At 43.5% G+C, this 14,202-nt stretch overlaps 1 protein-coding gene across 1 annotated transcript in view; it reads left to right on the top strand.

The window, feature by feature from the left end:
• Window positions 1-979: 979 nt before the first annotated feature.
• Window positions 980-14,202, top strand: part of LOC124550421 (probable peroxisomal membrane protein PEX13) — a 49,386-nt gene continuing 36,163 nt past the window's right edge. Inside the window, exon 1 of the mRNA XM_047125311.1 lies at window positions 980-1,103. Coding sequence (XP_046981267.1) covers window positions 1,049-1,103 — 55 coding nt within the window. The 5' untranslated portion in view covers window positions 980-1,048. The remainder of the gene's footprint in view (window positions 1,104-14,202) is intronic.

Genomic DNA, 14,202 nt, shown 5'->3' with positions numbered 1-14,202 from the left:
CTGTATACTACAGCATCATCCGTGAAAAGCCGCATGGAACTTCCCACACTATCTACTAGGTCATTTATATATATTGTGAAAAGCAATGGTCCCATAACACTCCCCTGTGGCACGCCAGAGGTTACTTTAACGTCTGTAGACGTCTCTCCATTGATAACAACATGCTGTGTTCTGTTTGCTAAAAAGTCTTCAATCCAGCCACACAGCTGGTCTGATATTCCGTAGGCTCTTACTTTGTTGATCAGGCGACAGTGCGGAAGCGTATCGAACGCCTTCCGGAAGTCAAGAAAAATAGCATCTACCTGGAAGCCTGTATCTAATATTTTCTGGGTCTCATGAACAATTAAAGCGAGTTGGGTCTCACACGATCGCTGTTTCCGGAATCCATGTTGATTCCTACATAGTAGATTCTGGGTTTCCAAAAACGACATGATACTCGAGCAAAAAACATGTTCTAAAATTCTACAACAGATCGAGTCAGAGATGTAGGTCTATAGTTTTGCGCATCAGCTCGACGACCCTTCTTGAAGACTGGGACTACCTGTGCTGTTCACATGTTGTACACCAGAATGATGTCGCGAATATCGTCGTCTGCAATTCGAGTGCATGTTCAGACAACCTCCGCTACATACATGGGTAGAGCAATTCAGCTTCTGATGTCTCCTTCACTACGTAACACCTTGCTCTCACGTACTGTATTATGGTTTGAGTGGTTCCGGGAGCTCCTATAGCTGTCATGTTGCTTCACGGACTCGTTGTATCCCACCGATCACGACTAACCAATATGACACGTGCTGAAGGGTGACCTCTGTGCAGACATGGTATTAGGAGGTGTCAGTACGTTGTCATTATGACGCGTCAGGGAGGCTGCGTAGAGACGCTCCCGTGGTGGTAATCCCACCCTGGTGACGTCACATGGCGGCGCTCTCGGGTGGAGGCGTCTGCTATAAGAGAGTGCGGCGGCGGGCAGCGCGCTTACACAACGGCCGCGGCGTGCCCGCGCAACCAGACGCTACCCACCCTGCAGCGAAGCGAGGATCGCCGCAGCATGCGGGCCCTGTTCGGTCTCCCAGCGCTCTGCCTGCTGGCCGTCGCTAGCGCAGGTCAGTCCTCCGTTCCGTTACTTCAGCCGTACAGCACTGGTGTTGTTGTGGTCCTCGGTCCGAAGACTGGCTTGATGCACCTGACGCTGCTACCCTATCCTGTGCAAGCATCATCATCTCCGAATGATTACTGCAGCTTATATCCTCCTGAATCTGCTTATTGCTTTCATCTCTTGGTGTCGCTTTACGATTTTTACCTCCTACATTTCCTTCCTGTACTAAATTGGTGATCCTTGATGTCTCAGTACGTTTTCTGTCAACCGATCTCTTCTTCTAGTCAGGCTGTGCCACAAATTTCTTTCCCCCCAGTACTGAATAGAACACCTTAATATTCAGTACCTCCCCATGGTTGCTCCCTGAACCAATTTAACCTTCTGCATTTTTCTGTAGCACTACATTTTAAAAGCTTCTATTCTTCTCTTATCGAAACTGTTTTTCGTCTATGTTTCACTTCCATACATCGCTATACTCCAAAAAAAAATTTCAGAAAAAACTTCCTACCACTTATATCTATAATCTATGTTAACACATTTCTCTTCTTCATTAACGCATTTCTTGCTATGGGAAGTCTACATTTTATATCTGCTCTAATTCGGCCATCTTCACTTATTTTGCTGCCCAAATAGCAAAACTCATCTACTACTCTGAGTGTCTCGTTTCCTAACCTACCTCCCACAGCCACACCTGATTCAGTACGACTACATTCCATTATCTCTGTTTTCCTTCAGTTATTGTTCATCTTATATCCTCCTTCCATGACACTGTCCATTCCGTTCAGCTGCTCTTCCAAGTCCTTCGCTGTCAATGACAGAATTACAGTGTTATCGGCAGACCTCAAAGTTGTTATGTCTTCTGCCGGGCGTGGTGGCCGAGCGGTTCTAGGCGCTTCAGTCTCTAACCGCGCGACCGCTATGGTTGAAGGTTCGAATCCTGCCTCGGGCATGGATGTGTGTGATGTCCTTAGGTTAGTTAGGTTTAAGTAGTTCTAAGTTCTAGGGGACTGATGACCTCAGATGTTAAGTCCCATAGTGCTCAGAGCCATTTGAACAATTTTTTCTTATGTCTTCTCCCTGGAATTCAACTCCTACTACAAGTTTTTGTTTGGTTTCCTTTACTGCTTGGTCAGGTTACGGATTGAATAACATAGTATATAGGCTACTACTCTGTTTCACTTCCTTCTGAACCCCTACATCCTTTTCATGCCCCTCGACTCTTATAACCGCCGCAGTTTTCTGTACAAGTTGTAAATAGCCTTTCGCTGCCGCCCCCCCCCCCACCCCTTTCTGTATTTTACCCCTGCTACATTCAGAGTTATTCAAAATTTCAAGCCGGCGGGATTAGCAGAGCGGTCTTAGGCGCTGCGGTCATGGACTGTGCGGCTGGTCCCGGCGGAGTTTCGAGTCCTCCCTCAGGCATGGGTGTGTGTGTTTGTCCTTAGGATAATATAGGTTAAGTAGTGTGTAAGGTTGGGGACTGGTGACCTTAGCAGTTAAGACCCATAAGATTTCACACACCTTTGAACCTTTGAACCAAAATTTCAAATAGAGTGTTCCAGTCAACTTTGTCGAAAGCTTTCTCAAAGTCTACTAGTGCTATAAACGTAGGTTTGTCTTTCCTTAAACTACCTTCTAAGATACGTCGTACGGCCAGTATTGCCTCTCGTGTTCCTACATTTCTCCGGAATCGAAATTGACCTTTTCCGAGGTCGGGTTCTATCATTTTTTTCATTATTCCATAAAGTATTCGTTTTAGTATTTTGCAATCATTAAACTGATAGTTCGGTAACATTCACACCTGTCAACATCTACTTTCTTTGGAATTTGAATTATTACGTTCATCTTGAAGTCTGAGGATATTTCGCCTGTCGCATAAATATAGCGTACCAGATGGTTGGATCTCCCAAGGCTATCAATTATCCTGATGGAATATCGTCTACTTCAGGGGCCTTGTTTCGTCTTAGATCTGTCAGTACTCTGTCAAATTCTTCTTGCAGTATGATATCTCCCATCTCATCTCCCATCTCATCTCCATCTACGGCCTCTTCCATTTCCACAATATAGCCTTCGTCTCCCTCGTACAGGCTCTTTTGCTTCTTTGCTGAGGACTGGTTTTCCATCTGAGCTCTTGATATTCATACAGCTGCTTCTCTTTCCTCCGAAGGACTCTTTAATTTCCCTGTAAGTGATATCTATCTTTCCACTAGCGACAAATGCTTCCCAACTCCCCCATTTGTCTTCTAGCCTGTCCTGCTTACCATTTTGCATTTCCTGTCAGTCTAGATTTTTGTACGTTTCTGTTCCCTTTCGCCTGCTTCGCAAGTACGACTACTGACGATAAAATCCAGTTTATAACAGTTATCTGCGTCAGTTACGTTTTCTTGTAAAGACTCACGATTTTTTCGGGTGGTGTACCCTGTCATCCTCAGTAAGACGCTTTACTTTGTATGCTTTTTGGTGTTTGCTCCTGTGTTGACTGTATCCATCTGAAGACAATGGTATAAACCCTCGAAACGTATGGTGGATATTAATTTTAAAAAATATGACTGCCCCAGATAAATGTTACAATTTGTCTGTGGTTGCTTATCACTTACGTACTCCAGACTCATCTAACTTCATTATGATCCGCACACGCGAATTATCAGCCATATTATTCGCGTGGCCATAATACAAGACTTTGAGATTCCTCACTGTAGATAACTTTCTCATGCTAAACCTGATGATGACTTTAAGAACAACTTCCCTCACGACAGTGGTTAATTCTTTGCTTCGTACGCACCAGTTTAGTTTTCCAAAGATACCATATAGCCATTACGATACCATACGCAATACGCAAATTGCTAAAAGGTTACGTTTTCAGGTTCTTCTGTTATCCGTAATGTAAGTTATCAGTGCCAGTACATGTTCGTAACAGCTTGGCTTATTTCGGAAACCTGCTTGACATTCAGGTTATCCTCTGAATACCGCTCATCAGCAAGTGATACAGGAGATTTTGAGTAATGCTACGGACATGTAGCACCATCTGCTGGTTTTCCCATTTAAAGGCTCCTGTGTTAGAGGCCACCTTGAATTCTGGAGGTCACCGGCTTTGCACTGTCACGGAAGATTGTCTTCAGCCACGTTCTTGCATGAATCCTAATATCTTCAGTCCAGAAATACTGCACCAAATCCTGGTATGTTACGTATTTTCAGCTTCGTGAAAGGTTTACGTATCCGTTGTTGACAACACGGGTTGGCGTGGATTGCGTTACATTGGAGTTTACTAACAGAGCTGTTTATCCCTTTTCTTTATTTTTGTTCTGGTCACTGTATTTATGCGACTTTCTGTGCTTCTTATTTGATGTAAAGCGTCATCTAAGACTTTTTTTTTTGTTCTTGTTGTCAACTGGTCTGTGTAGTACCAGTTTGTCTTACCAGCGATCTTGTGTTCTACTGAAGTGTGAGAAATGTTAACTGATTGTGGAAGGTAGTTCCTTCAGTGTCTTCTTTCAGTCTCTGTTTAATACTACTAGGATTATTTTTCCTGTTTCAGAGGCAGATTTATGTCAGCAAGGGAAAACAGTATTTCTAAATCAACGTGGGACGTTCTGCTTATGTTCATCAATCTTATTCCGACAAATCTCTTGAAATTCTCTTCCTCGGCGGATTTATATCGCTGATTATTGTCTAATTGTTTACTATACTTTACCCAGTTGATTTCCTTGGAGCTGCAACAGACTTTACAAATGGATTTTACTTCTGGAATTTTGAGTCCGATTTCAGTTGTTGGAAGACGTTGACTGTTTTGAAAATTATTTAAATCCGTTCTTGATCAGTCCAAAGAGACATTCTCATCGTCTGTGGAAATTATCAGGATTGCTGTCGGTGTGTCATTTGACTGTTATGGAATTTGTTGATTTCTGGAGAATCAAAACTGCGGTATAGATACTGCCCTTAACTCCATAGAGCGAATTTCTCTCAACTTCCATCACTTTTCAGTGATATATGGTCAATATTAAAGCCCCTAATATAGATAAAAGGATCCGGAAATGTTGGTAAAGATGTAACTGGCTAGTTTATATCACGTGGCCTATACACTGATGAGACCGTTAGACCGTTAGTTTAAGTAGTTCCCCAAGTTCTGTTATGAAATTGTATTGTATAATAAGCTCAAGTACATCTTCATGAAAATATATTTCTGGTATATCTGTGTTATCAATGACACGGTCAACCGATAATTGACTTAGATATTAACATTTATTCGAAGATCTCCACCGGCTGGTTTCAGAAATTCGGATATCTGTGTCATAGTTCTGTCGCGTTCTGCGCTAGTAGTCTGTTTCTCACGGAGCAGCATCTCGGAAACTATATAATTCAGTGTAGTTCATTGTGAATTTTTCTTTGTGAACTACGTACGATTTTACACACATAATCAGAAGAAGAAGTTTCGAGTTCACCTAAAGACATGGAAAAAGTTTAGCAGAGCTATAACCACAGCGGAATTCAATCATATGTTTTGCACTAAATTTTTAGATATAAGAAACGACTTCAGACCTTATTGTTTCATTATTGCGCTAATTTATATAGACTCGTCAAATCGTTATCAAATTCGAGATGCCGTACACGTTATGCAGTGTTAACAACTTTCGTGATCTACTCGTACGTGAACAACTTTCCAGAGTGATATATAAACCACAAATGTAACCAATCATCGATTGTTTGTTTTTCAATACAAACAACTCGCTTTATTTTGGAGTATATAGTGTTTACATGAAGAAACTGACTCCTAATGGAAATTCACTTTAGGTCTCTGGAACAACGGAGTAACGTATGCGATTCCCAATAGGCACGGGTCATTTCAACTTCTAAAAATGGTCATAGGACAGACATGCAGAACCGTAGATTTATATTCGTACTGTAATTTTAGTGACCAAGTAGCCTGAGCCGCCTGTGAAACTAGACACGATATTAGTAAACTGAAGTGATGGACATAAACGAGACAGACTTTTTCACTCTTTCGCGGTATGTGGCTTGTCTGTCAGTTTATTCTTTATACGATTACTACAAAGTCCCCGCACTTACTAGAGTATCTACTGTGCCTCTCAGCCCTTAAGCAATATTTTAGTTTTTAGGTATAAGAAACGATTCGAGATAATTTTTTAAATGTGACGTTACGCCTGCAACAGCCTTGTGTCGTGAAGCGGGATGGCTGCTTCATTTCCTTAGAATGTATGCGTAGCTGAACCTTCAGCTAGGCTCACTGCCATACGAAGGACCTGTGTGCAGTTCCCGGCATTGCCAGTTGCCTCTCATTGGCCGGAAGAGTAGATCGGGGTTCTCCTATCCTTGTGAGACCAGTTCAGGAGCTACTTCAAACCAGAAGTAGAGATATTTTAACTAAAGTTCAGTCTCTATCACAACACGTATGTCTCAATAACATAGGTGATCGGTTTCGGTTATATTTATAGAATCATCTTCAGACCCATGGCTTCCTTGGAGGATGGTAGGCGGAGCTCTCCTCAGCAACTGATCAGTTGACTTCGTAGCAGCTGAGGAGAGCTCCGCCTACCATCCTCCAAGGAAGCCATGGGTCTGAAGATGGTTCTATAAATATAACCGAAACCGGTCACCTATGTTATTGAGACATAAGTGTTGTGATCGAGACTGAACTTTAGTTAAAATATAATAATCTATTGATCACTGTATTCCAAAAATGTTTACCAAAATTGTACAGAAGTATAGAGTCTAGCGTCTGTCAGGGGCTGGTAAAGCAGTCAGCTGCCCCCATAGCTCACCAAAATGCATACAAGTGAAACCAATGGCAGAAGATGACACGACGGCCGTTCAGCATCTGGGCCTCATGTTCATCATGGAAAGTCTCAACAGCAATAGCCTTCAGAGGCTCTGCACACAAACTGGTTGTTATTTAACTCGAGCACACAGCGGGCAGTAACCCGTGTGAACACAATGGAATTGTGACAATGCACACCGAGGAAATAGCAGCGTCAGACTAATGGCAAGCGCTTGGTATGGTTATAGAGAGTAAATGGAGGTACTAAAACGCAAAAAAGACACTTCTGGCCTTATGAAATAAAAGCTGAGTGACCGACTTCTACGTCAGGGTGTGGTATCGGATTTAATTGTATCCTTACTGAATATGTCTTTCACGAGGAAAGATTTAGACGTTACAATCTAATTTACATATTCCTTAAATATACCACTGAGACTTCCAAGAAATACAGATGAACTATCTAGCTTGATATACGTGTTGTGCATGTCTCAGCCTGAACAACAGATGTAGACATATTGAACAACGTAGCACATTCCGCAAACAATGATTCTGTGATACACAGATCGTTCTCTTCCTTCTTGAGCATCAAGAGGCTATCGATCGCAGACCCCAAGCCGAATCCCCAATTATTAACTCAATATGTATGGAAAATACACACCCAGACAATCCCATTTTCCCTGCTAGTACATACACTTAAGACCCAAAGAAACTGGTACACCTGCTTAATACCGTGTAGGACCCCCGCGAACACATAGAAGTGCCGCAACACGATTGGCATGGACTGTATCTGAAGTAGTTCTGGAGGGAATAGACACCATGAATCCTGCAGGGCTGCCCATAAATACATAAGAGTATGAGGGGGAGGAGATCTTTTCTGAATAGCACGTTGCAAGGCATGCCAGATATGCTCAATAACGTTAATGTCTGGGGAGTTTGGTGGGCAGCAGAAGTGTTTAAACTCGTAACAGTGTTCCTGGAGCCACTCTGAAAAAATTCTGAACTTATGGGGTGTCGCATTGTCCTGCTGGATTTTCCCAAGTCCGTCGGAATGCACACTGGAGATGAATGGATGCAGGTGATCAGACAGTATGCTTACGTACGTGTCACCTGAAAGAGTCGAATATTAACGTATCAGGGGTCTCATATCAATTCAACTGCATACGACCCACGCCATTACAGAGCCTCCACCAGCTCGAACAGTCCGCTGCTGACATGCAGGATCCATGAATTCATGAGGTTGTCTCCATACCCGTCCACAACCATCCACTAGATACAATTTGAAACGAGACTCGTTTCCAGTCATCAACAGTCCAAGGTCGATGTTGACGGGCCCAGGCGAGAAGTAAAGCTTTGTGTCGTGCAGTCATCAAGACTCCAAGAGAGGACCTTCGGCTCCGAAAGCCCATATCGATGATGTTTCGTTGAATGGTTCGTACGCTGATACTTGTTACTGGCCCACCATTGAAATCTGCAGCAATTTGCGGGAGGGTTGCACTTCTGTCACGCTGAGCGTCGTTGGTCCCGTTCTTGCAGGATCTTTTCACAGCAGCAGCGATGTCAGAGATTTGATGTTTTACCGGGTTTCTGATGTTCACGGCACAATTGTGAAATGGTCACACGGGAATCCCCAATTCATCGCTACCTCGGAGATGCTGTCTGCCGACTGTAACACCACGCTCTAACTCACTTAAATCTTGATAACGTGCCATTGTAGCACCAGTAACTGATCTAACAACTGCGCCAGACACCTGTTGTCTTACGGGTATATAAGCGTTGCCGACTGCAGCCGTGTATTCTGCCTGTTGACATATCTCTGTATTTGAATACGCATGCCTATACCAGTTGCTTTGGCGCTTCGATGTATATACTCTGTTATATATATACTAGCAGATTAGGAGGAGTAAGAAGAGATTCGTGTTTAACAGCCCATTGACAAAGAGGTCATTAGAGACAGAGCACAGATTCGGATTAGGGAAGAATGGAGAGGGAAAGCGGCCTTGCCCTTTCGAAGAAACCATCCCGGCACTCGTCGTAAGCGATTTAGGGAAATCACTGAAAATCTAAATCAGGATGTCCAGACGCAGGTTTTAACTGTCATGCTCCCGAATTTGAGCCCAGTCTGTTACCTACTATGCTACCCCACTCGGTTTCCCATTTGTTCATCAACTCCTTCCCCTTCTCTCTGTCCATCTCTACTTCACACCCTCGCTATCTATCCCTTCCTACCCCTCTCTCTGTACATCTCCTACTCCATCCCTCCTCTGTCCATCTCTTCCACCTTCTTTCTATGTCCAAGTCCTCAGCCCCACCCACTCTCCTTCCATCTCCTCTTGTCTCTCCCTCCACCCGTCTCTTCCTCCCCTTCTCTTTGCCTGTCTGCTCCTCCTTCCTCTTCATCTGTAGCGAATTTCATCCTGCAGTTTTATTTGCAATAATTTTGGTGGTACATTCAGTGGCACATGTGAATGCTGCCTGCAAAATGTCTCGACAATACCAGTTAGTAGTAAAGAAATAATAAATTAAAACGTCATGTTTCATGTGGCTGGTGTACAGGATCAGCAGCGAAAATGTATTAAGAGGTAAGCTGTTTTCCTTTCATCATTTAGAGGGAGATGTCAGCCAGAAAAAGTTTCCTACAAGTTAAAACTTACGTGTAAAGTTTGTTAGGCAACGGCCTTGCCACAGTGGATACACCGCTTCCCGTGAGATCACCAAAGTTAAGCGCTGTCGGGCGTGGTCGGCACTTGGATGGGTGACCCTCCACGCCGCCATGCGCTGTTACCATTTTTCGGGGTGCACTCAGCCTCGTGATGCCAATTGAGGAGCTGCTCGACCGAAGAGTAGTGGCTTCGGTCAAGAATACCATGATAACGACCGGGAGAGCGGTGTGCTGACCCCATGCCCCTCCTATCCGCACCCTCCTCTGCGGATGACACGGCGGTCGGATGGTCCCGATGGGCCACTTGTGGCCTGTAGACGGAGTGGTGCTAAAGTTCATTGCAAGTTACTAAGTGTTCTCATTCTCGGATACTGGATGACTAAAGTGTAGGAATTCACTTGTCGTCGGCTGCACTGCTTTTTCATACCCACTCCACCCCTTTGACAGACAGGTGGTCCTTACTACCATAGTGATTTTTTCCAGACAGTGAGTGGCATATATACCAAGTTTGGTTGAAATAGGTCTAGTGGTTTAAGAGGAGATGTGTAATATACATACATACTTATATGCGTGCACCCATTTTTATAATTTACTAGATAACGTACTCGGCATTTCCCGGACATTCACTCTGCCAACTTTCTATTACAAACAAAAGCAAAAAATGAATTACGTTTATAGCGTAATATCGAAAAAATTTCATTTCGTGTGTTCGTGAAAAATTGTATGTGCATTCACCGACATATGTGGATACTGTCTGCGAAATATGTTGCAAACAGACTTAGCAGAAAACAAGTAATAAATTTAAACGTCATCCACGATGCGGCAGTTTTTCACGCATGTCATTGTTCGTGAAATGTCTCCTGAACTACGATAGGTAGCTGGTTCTTAGCCAAATAGCTCTTGTTCCCTGATAGTAAGGTGTATGCGCACCAAATTTGGTTGAAATCAGTGTATTCGTTTAGGAGGAGATGGCTGAGAAACCCGGCATTGACAAGGTAGCCATTTTGCCAACTTCCTGCAAGAAATGAAAACAAAAAATGAACTGTGTTTTAGTGAAATGTCTAAAAAATTCCATTTCCAATAATTTGTAAAAACATCCTTGAAATAATGAAGCAATCGTACAAAGAAGTATGCTTCATGCAAAAATTTGTAAGTACAGTTGAAACGTCCCCTTAGAACAATTATACATGACTGTCCTTAAACTGACACACAATATTTTTAGCGCAACGCAATCTGACTTTCAAAAATCCCTACAAAAGAATGGCCCTGACTAACATTAACCTATACCTTTCATAAATCACTTACCTCACCAAAAATCTTCGTTACTCGAACTACTGCAATACAGCGAGCGCCACTACTGCCAGCTAAATAAAAGATTCAAACTACTGAAGGCACTAACTACTAATAGGCACGGTTAGCAAACGAAAGATTTTGATGGAGAACAAACAATGTATTTACCTTACAAATGTTCAAAAGTCATAATATATATAGCAGTTCATGACATCCAGTTTTACAAATTTCAAAACTCCGCCATCTCTCTCCCCACATCCACCACTGCTGGCGGCTCACCTCCAACTGCGCAACGCTACGCGCTATTCACATCCAGCTGCCAAACACTACAATGGCAGACAACAATGCAAACTAGCCACAGACTGCACACAGCACAGCCAGTGATTTTTCATACAGAGCGCTACGTGGCGTTACCAATAAGAAAACATAAACAGCCTACATCATAGCCCCCATGCTCCCCGCAAAAAATTTTACAAATTGTTTTGGGCACTGGTCAATACATATTTGTTAAAAAATTTTTTCACAATTACAATAACAAAGAAATCAAATGCACACACTTATTGATACAATGTTGGTCAAAAGCTAAAATTTTCTCACAGTCCGTAAAGACAGTCCTGATCGTTCATCACAGTAAAATTGCAGTGTTTTTCTCAAAGTTTGAGCAGTAAAAGAAAATGCACACGGAAGTAGTGGATTTCCATGCAGTCTTGAAGAAGTAGTGTTGTCCTTCCAATGGAAGGACAGTGCTGACTCTTGACATGCAGACAGGTAATGGGCTACAACAGAGCAAACCCACAGCAAAGTCAGTCGAAGTTTTGAAGAATATTGGTAGGTAGGTCATCACAGAGCAGACCCACTGCAGTCCTGGTAGAGATTATGGTATTTGTGGGCCGTCAGAGGTGCAGACCCACTGTGGTCCTTGTTGAAATAATGGTATTGGTGGGCCATCAAAGATGCAGACCCACTGTAGTCCTTGCAGAGACGGCCAGCAACCATCTGTTGCGACTGTGCAGGTGCACAATCAGCATCGAAGAGTCTTGCGGAGAATATAGTAAGTCCAGCGGTGTTCTGACATGATTTGTGTTCCATGAGGGATGAGTTCCGTCGTTTGTTACTTTATTTGGAACAAATCTCTCAATTGCTGTCGATACTATTCATTGAATTCAGGCGACAATTGGACTAAGCTTACATTCTTAATTCGGAAGAGTGAACATTGCCTCTTAGGAAGGCGCCAAGCGAATTTTTATCTGCTTCTTTGAATAGTTATATTTTTCGTTTATTTTTGGTGGATTTGGGAGTTAGGGTATTCAGTCTCCCTACAACAAACCTGTATTGACTAATTCCAGTATCAGTTATGATGCTCTTTAGTAGCTCAGGATTATTTGTTGCTATAAGGTCAAGTGTGTTTTCACAATCGTTTGCTATTCATGTGGGCTCATCAACTAATTTAACTGATCGAAACAACTTCCAGAGCACGTGTATAGCGCAATTTCGGATGATGCTTTATGTATATATCCAGATTTCAACATTTATATTCGCCAACGTAACGAGGGTCAATTGAAGTCACCAGTAACGTAATTGTGTGAGTCGGGAACGTGTCTGAAATTAGACTGAAGTTTTCTTTGAACCTTTCAGCAGTTGTATATCTGAACTGACAAGAATGACCTTTACCCGTACTAACTCGCAGGGCCTATCTACTTCAACTTCGCTAAAGATTAATCGCTTCTAATGGTAACAAAGACGGCACCATCAACTGTATTTAGCCTATCCTTTCTGAACACCGTTAGGTCCTTCGCAAAATTTTCGATTGATCTTATCTCCAGCTTCAGCTAGCTTTCAGTGCCTATAACTATTTGAACATCAGTGCTTTGTATTAGTATTTGGAGTTCTGGCACTTTGCCAACACAGCTACGATAGTTTACAACTTTTATACCGATGGTTCCTTGATGTACGTTCTTCCTATGGCCGACCTGCGTCGTTTGAGACTGAATCCCTTTTTTGTATTTCCTCTAGGGCTTTCAACCTAACAAACCGCCAGTTCATGTCACACAGCCCTCACTACCCGTCTAGCCACCTCTTGCATATAATGGTCTCCTGACCTATTTTGTGGAACCAGAAATCCCACTCCCTAAGGCGCAAGTCGAGGAACCTGTAGCCTGCATGGCCACAGAACTGTCTGGGCCTCTGACAGACGCTCCACTCTGCTCTCTGCCAGAGGTACCCAATCGGTTCTGTCGGCTATGCTGCCAATTATGCTTTCATTTCGCAAGAAGGACTAGCAGCCTTCACCACTTCAGACAGCCGCTCGTAACCAGCGATTCAAAGTGACATACATCATTAGAACCGACGTGAGAAACCACCTACAGTTGGCTGCTCCCTGTGCTCTTCACGGCATCTGGAACGACCCCTCGCACGTCTGAAATGATGCCACCCAGTATTCACACAGAGTCTATACTGGCTTCCTTTCCTTCCTTGACAGCCGTGTCCCGAAACAGCCCCATAACGCTACTAACACCGGAGCTCCCACCTACCAGTAATCCTACCCCCTGTGACTGCCCGAATCTTACAGACTGAGAGGCTCCCTCTGAAACATGACGAGTGACTGCATCCAGCTGAGGGATGATGTCAGTCACAGACTGCACCTAGGTCCTGTTGGTCAGACTAACCGGGGAGGCATTACGTTCGGCTCCCCCAGAAAGTCTTTTGCAGCCTGCTATGCCCCAAGGCGAGCTCCCACCCGTCCATTGGTGCGAGCAGTAATTGGGCTGGCCACCGGTGAGGACTTGTAGGTCGTACTGGACGTCTGTTGGATTTCTACATCCACCCACAACAATGACGCCCATCTATTGTGGCCTCAAGCAGTGTAACCGAAGCCAACACAGCCTGGACCTGAGAGCGAAGTGTCACCAAATCAGTTCGCGTCCGCACATGTCAATCACAGTCCCATCGTAATAAAATAAGAGTAATTAGAGCTCGCATGGTAAGATTTAAGTGTTCGTTTTTCCTTCACGATGTTCAAGAGTGGAACTGTAGAGAAGCTTGAAGGTCGTTCGATGAACCCTCTCTCATGCATTTAATTGTGTACTGCACAGCAATCACGTTGAGGTAGATGCTGATGTAGATGTAGGACACTCAAGCATTGGGTATTCCAGTTCATTTGGCAGTTGGTATCCCAATACCCTTCCAGTATTCAAGAGACAAAGTAGGGCAGTAAACGGAAGTGATAAACAGTAGAGGCAGTAAACAGTATCTTACCCAAGATCTGGTCCAGATGTTTCAATCGGAACACAACAGTAAAAGAGAATAAGAACATAACCAAACTGTGTAAATGAAAGTGGCACCATAATTTCACAAATACGAGTAAATACTCAAACGTTTATTGAA

Source organism: Schistocerca americana, chromosome 1, assembly GCF_021461395.2.
Source record: "Schistocerca americana isolate TAMUIC-IGC-003095 chromosome 1, iqSchAmer2.1, whole genome shotgun sequence".
Taxonomy (NCBI): domain Eukaryota; kingdom Metazoa; phylum Arthropoda; class Insecta; order Orthoptera; family Acrididae; genus Schistocerca; species Schistocerca americana.
This window is presented reverse-complemented; position numbering and strand designations above follow the sequence as displayed.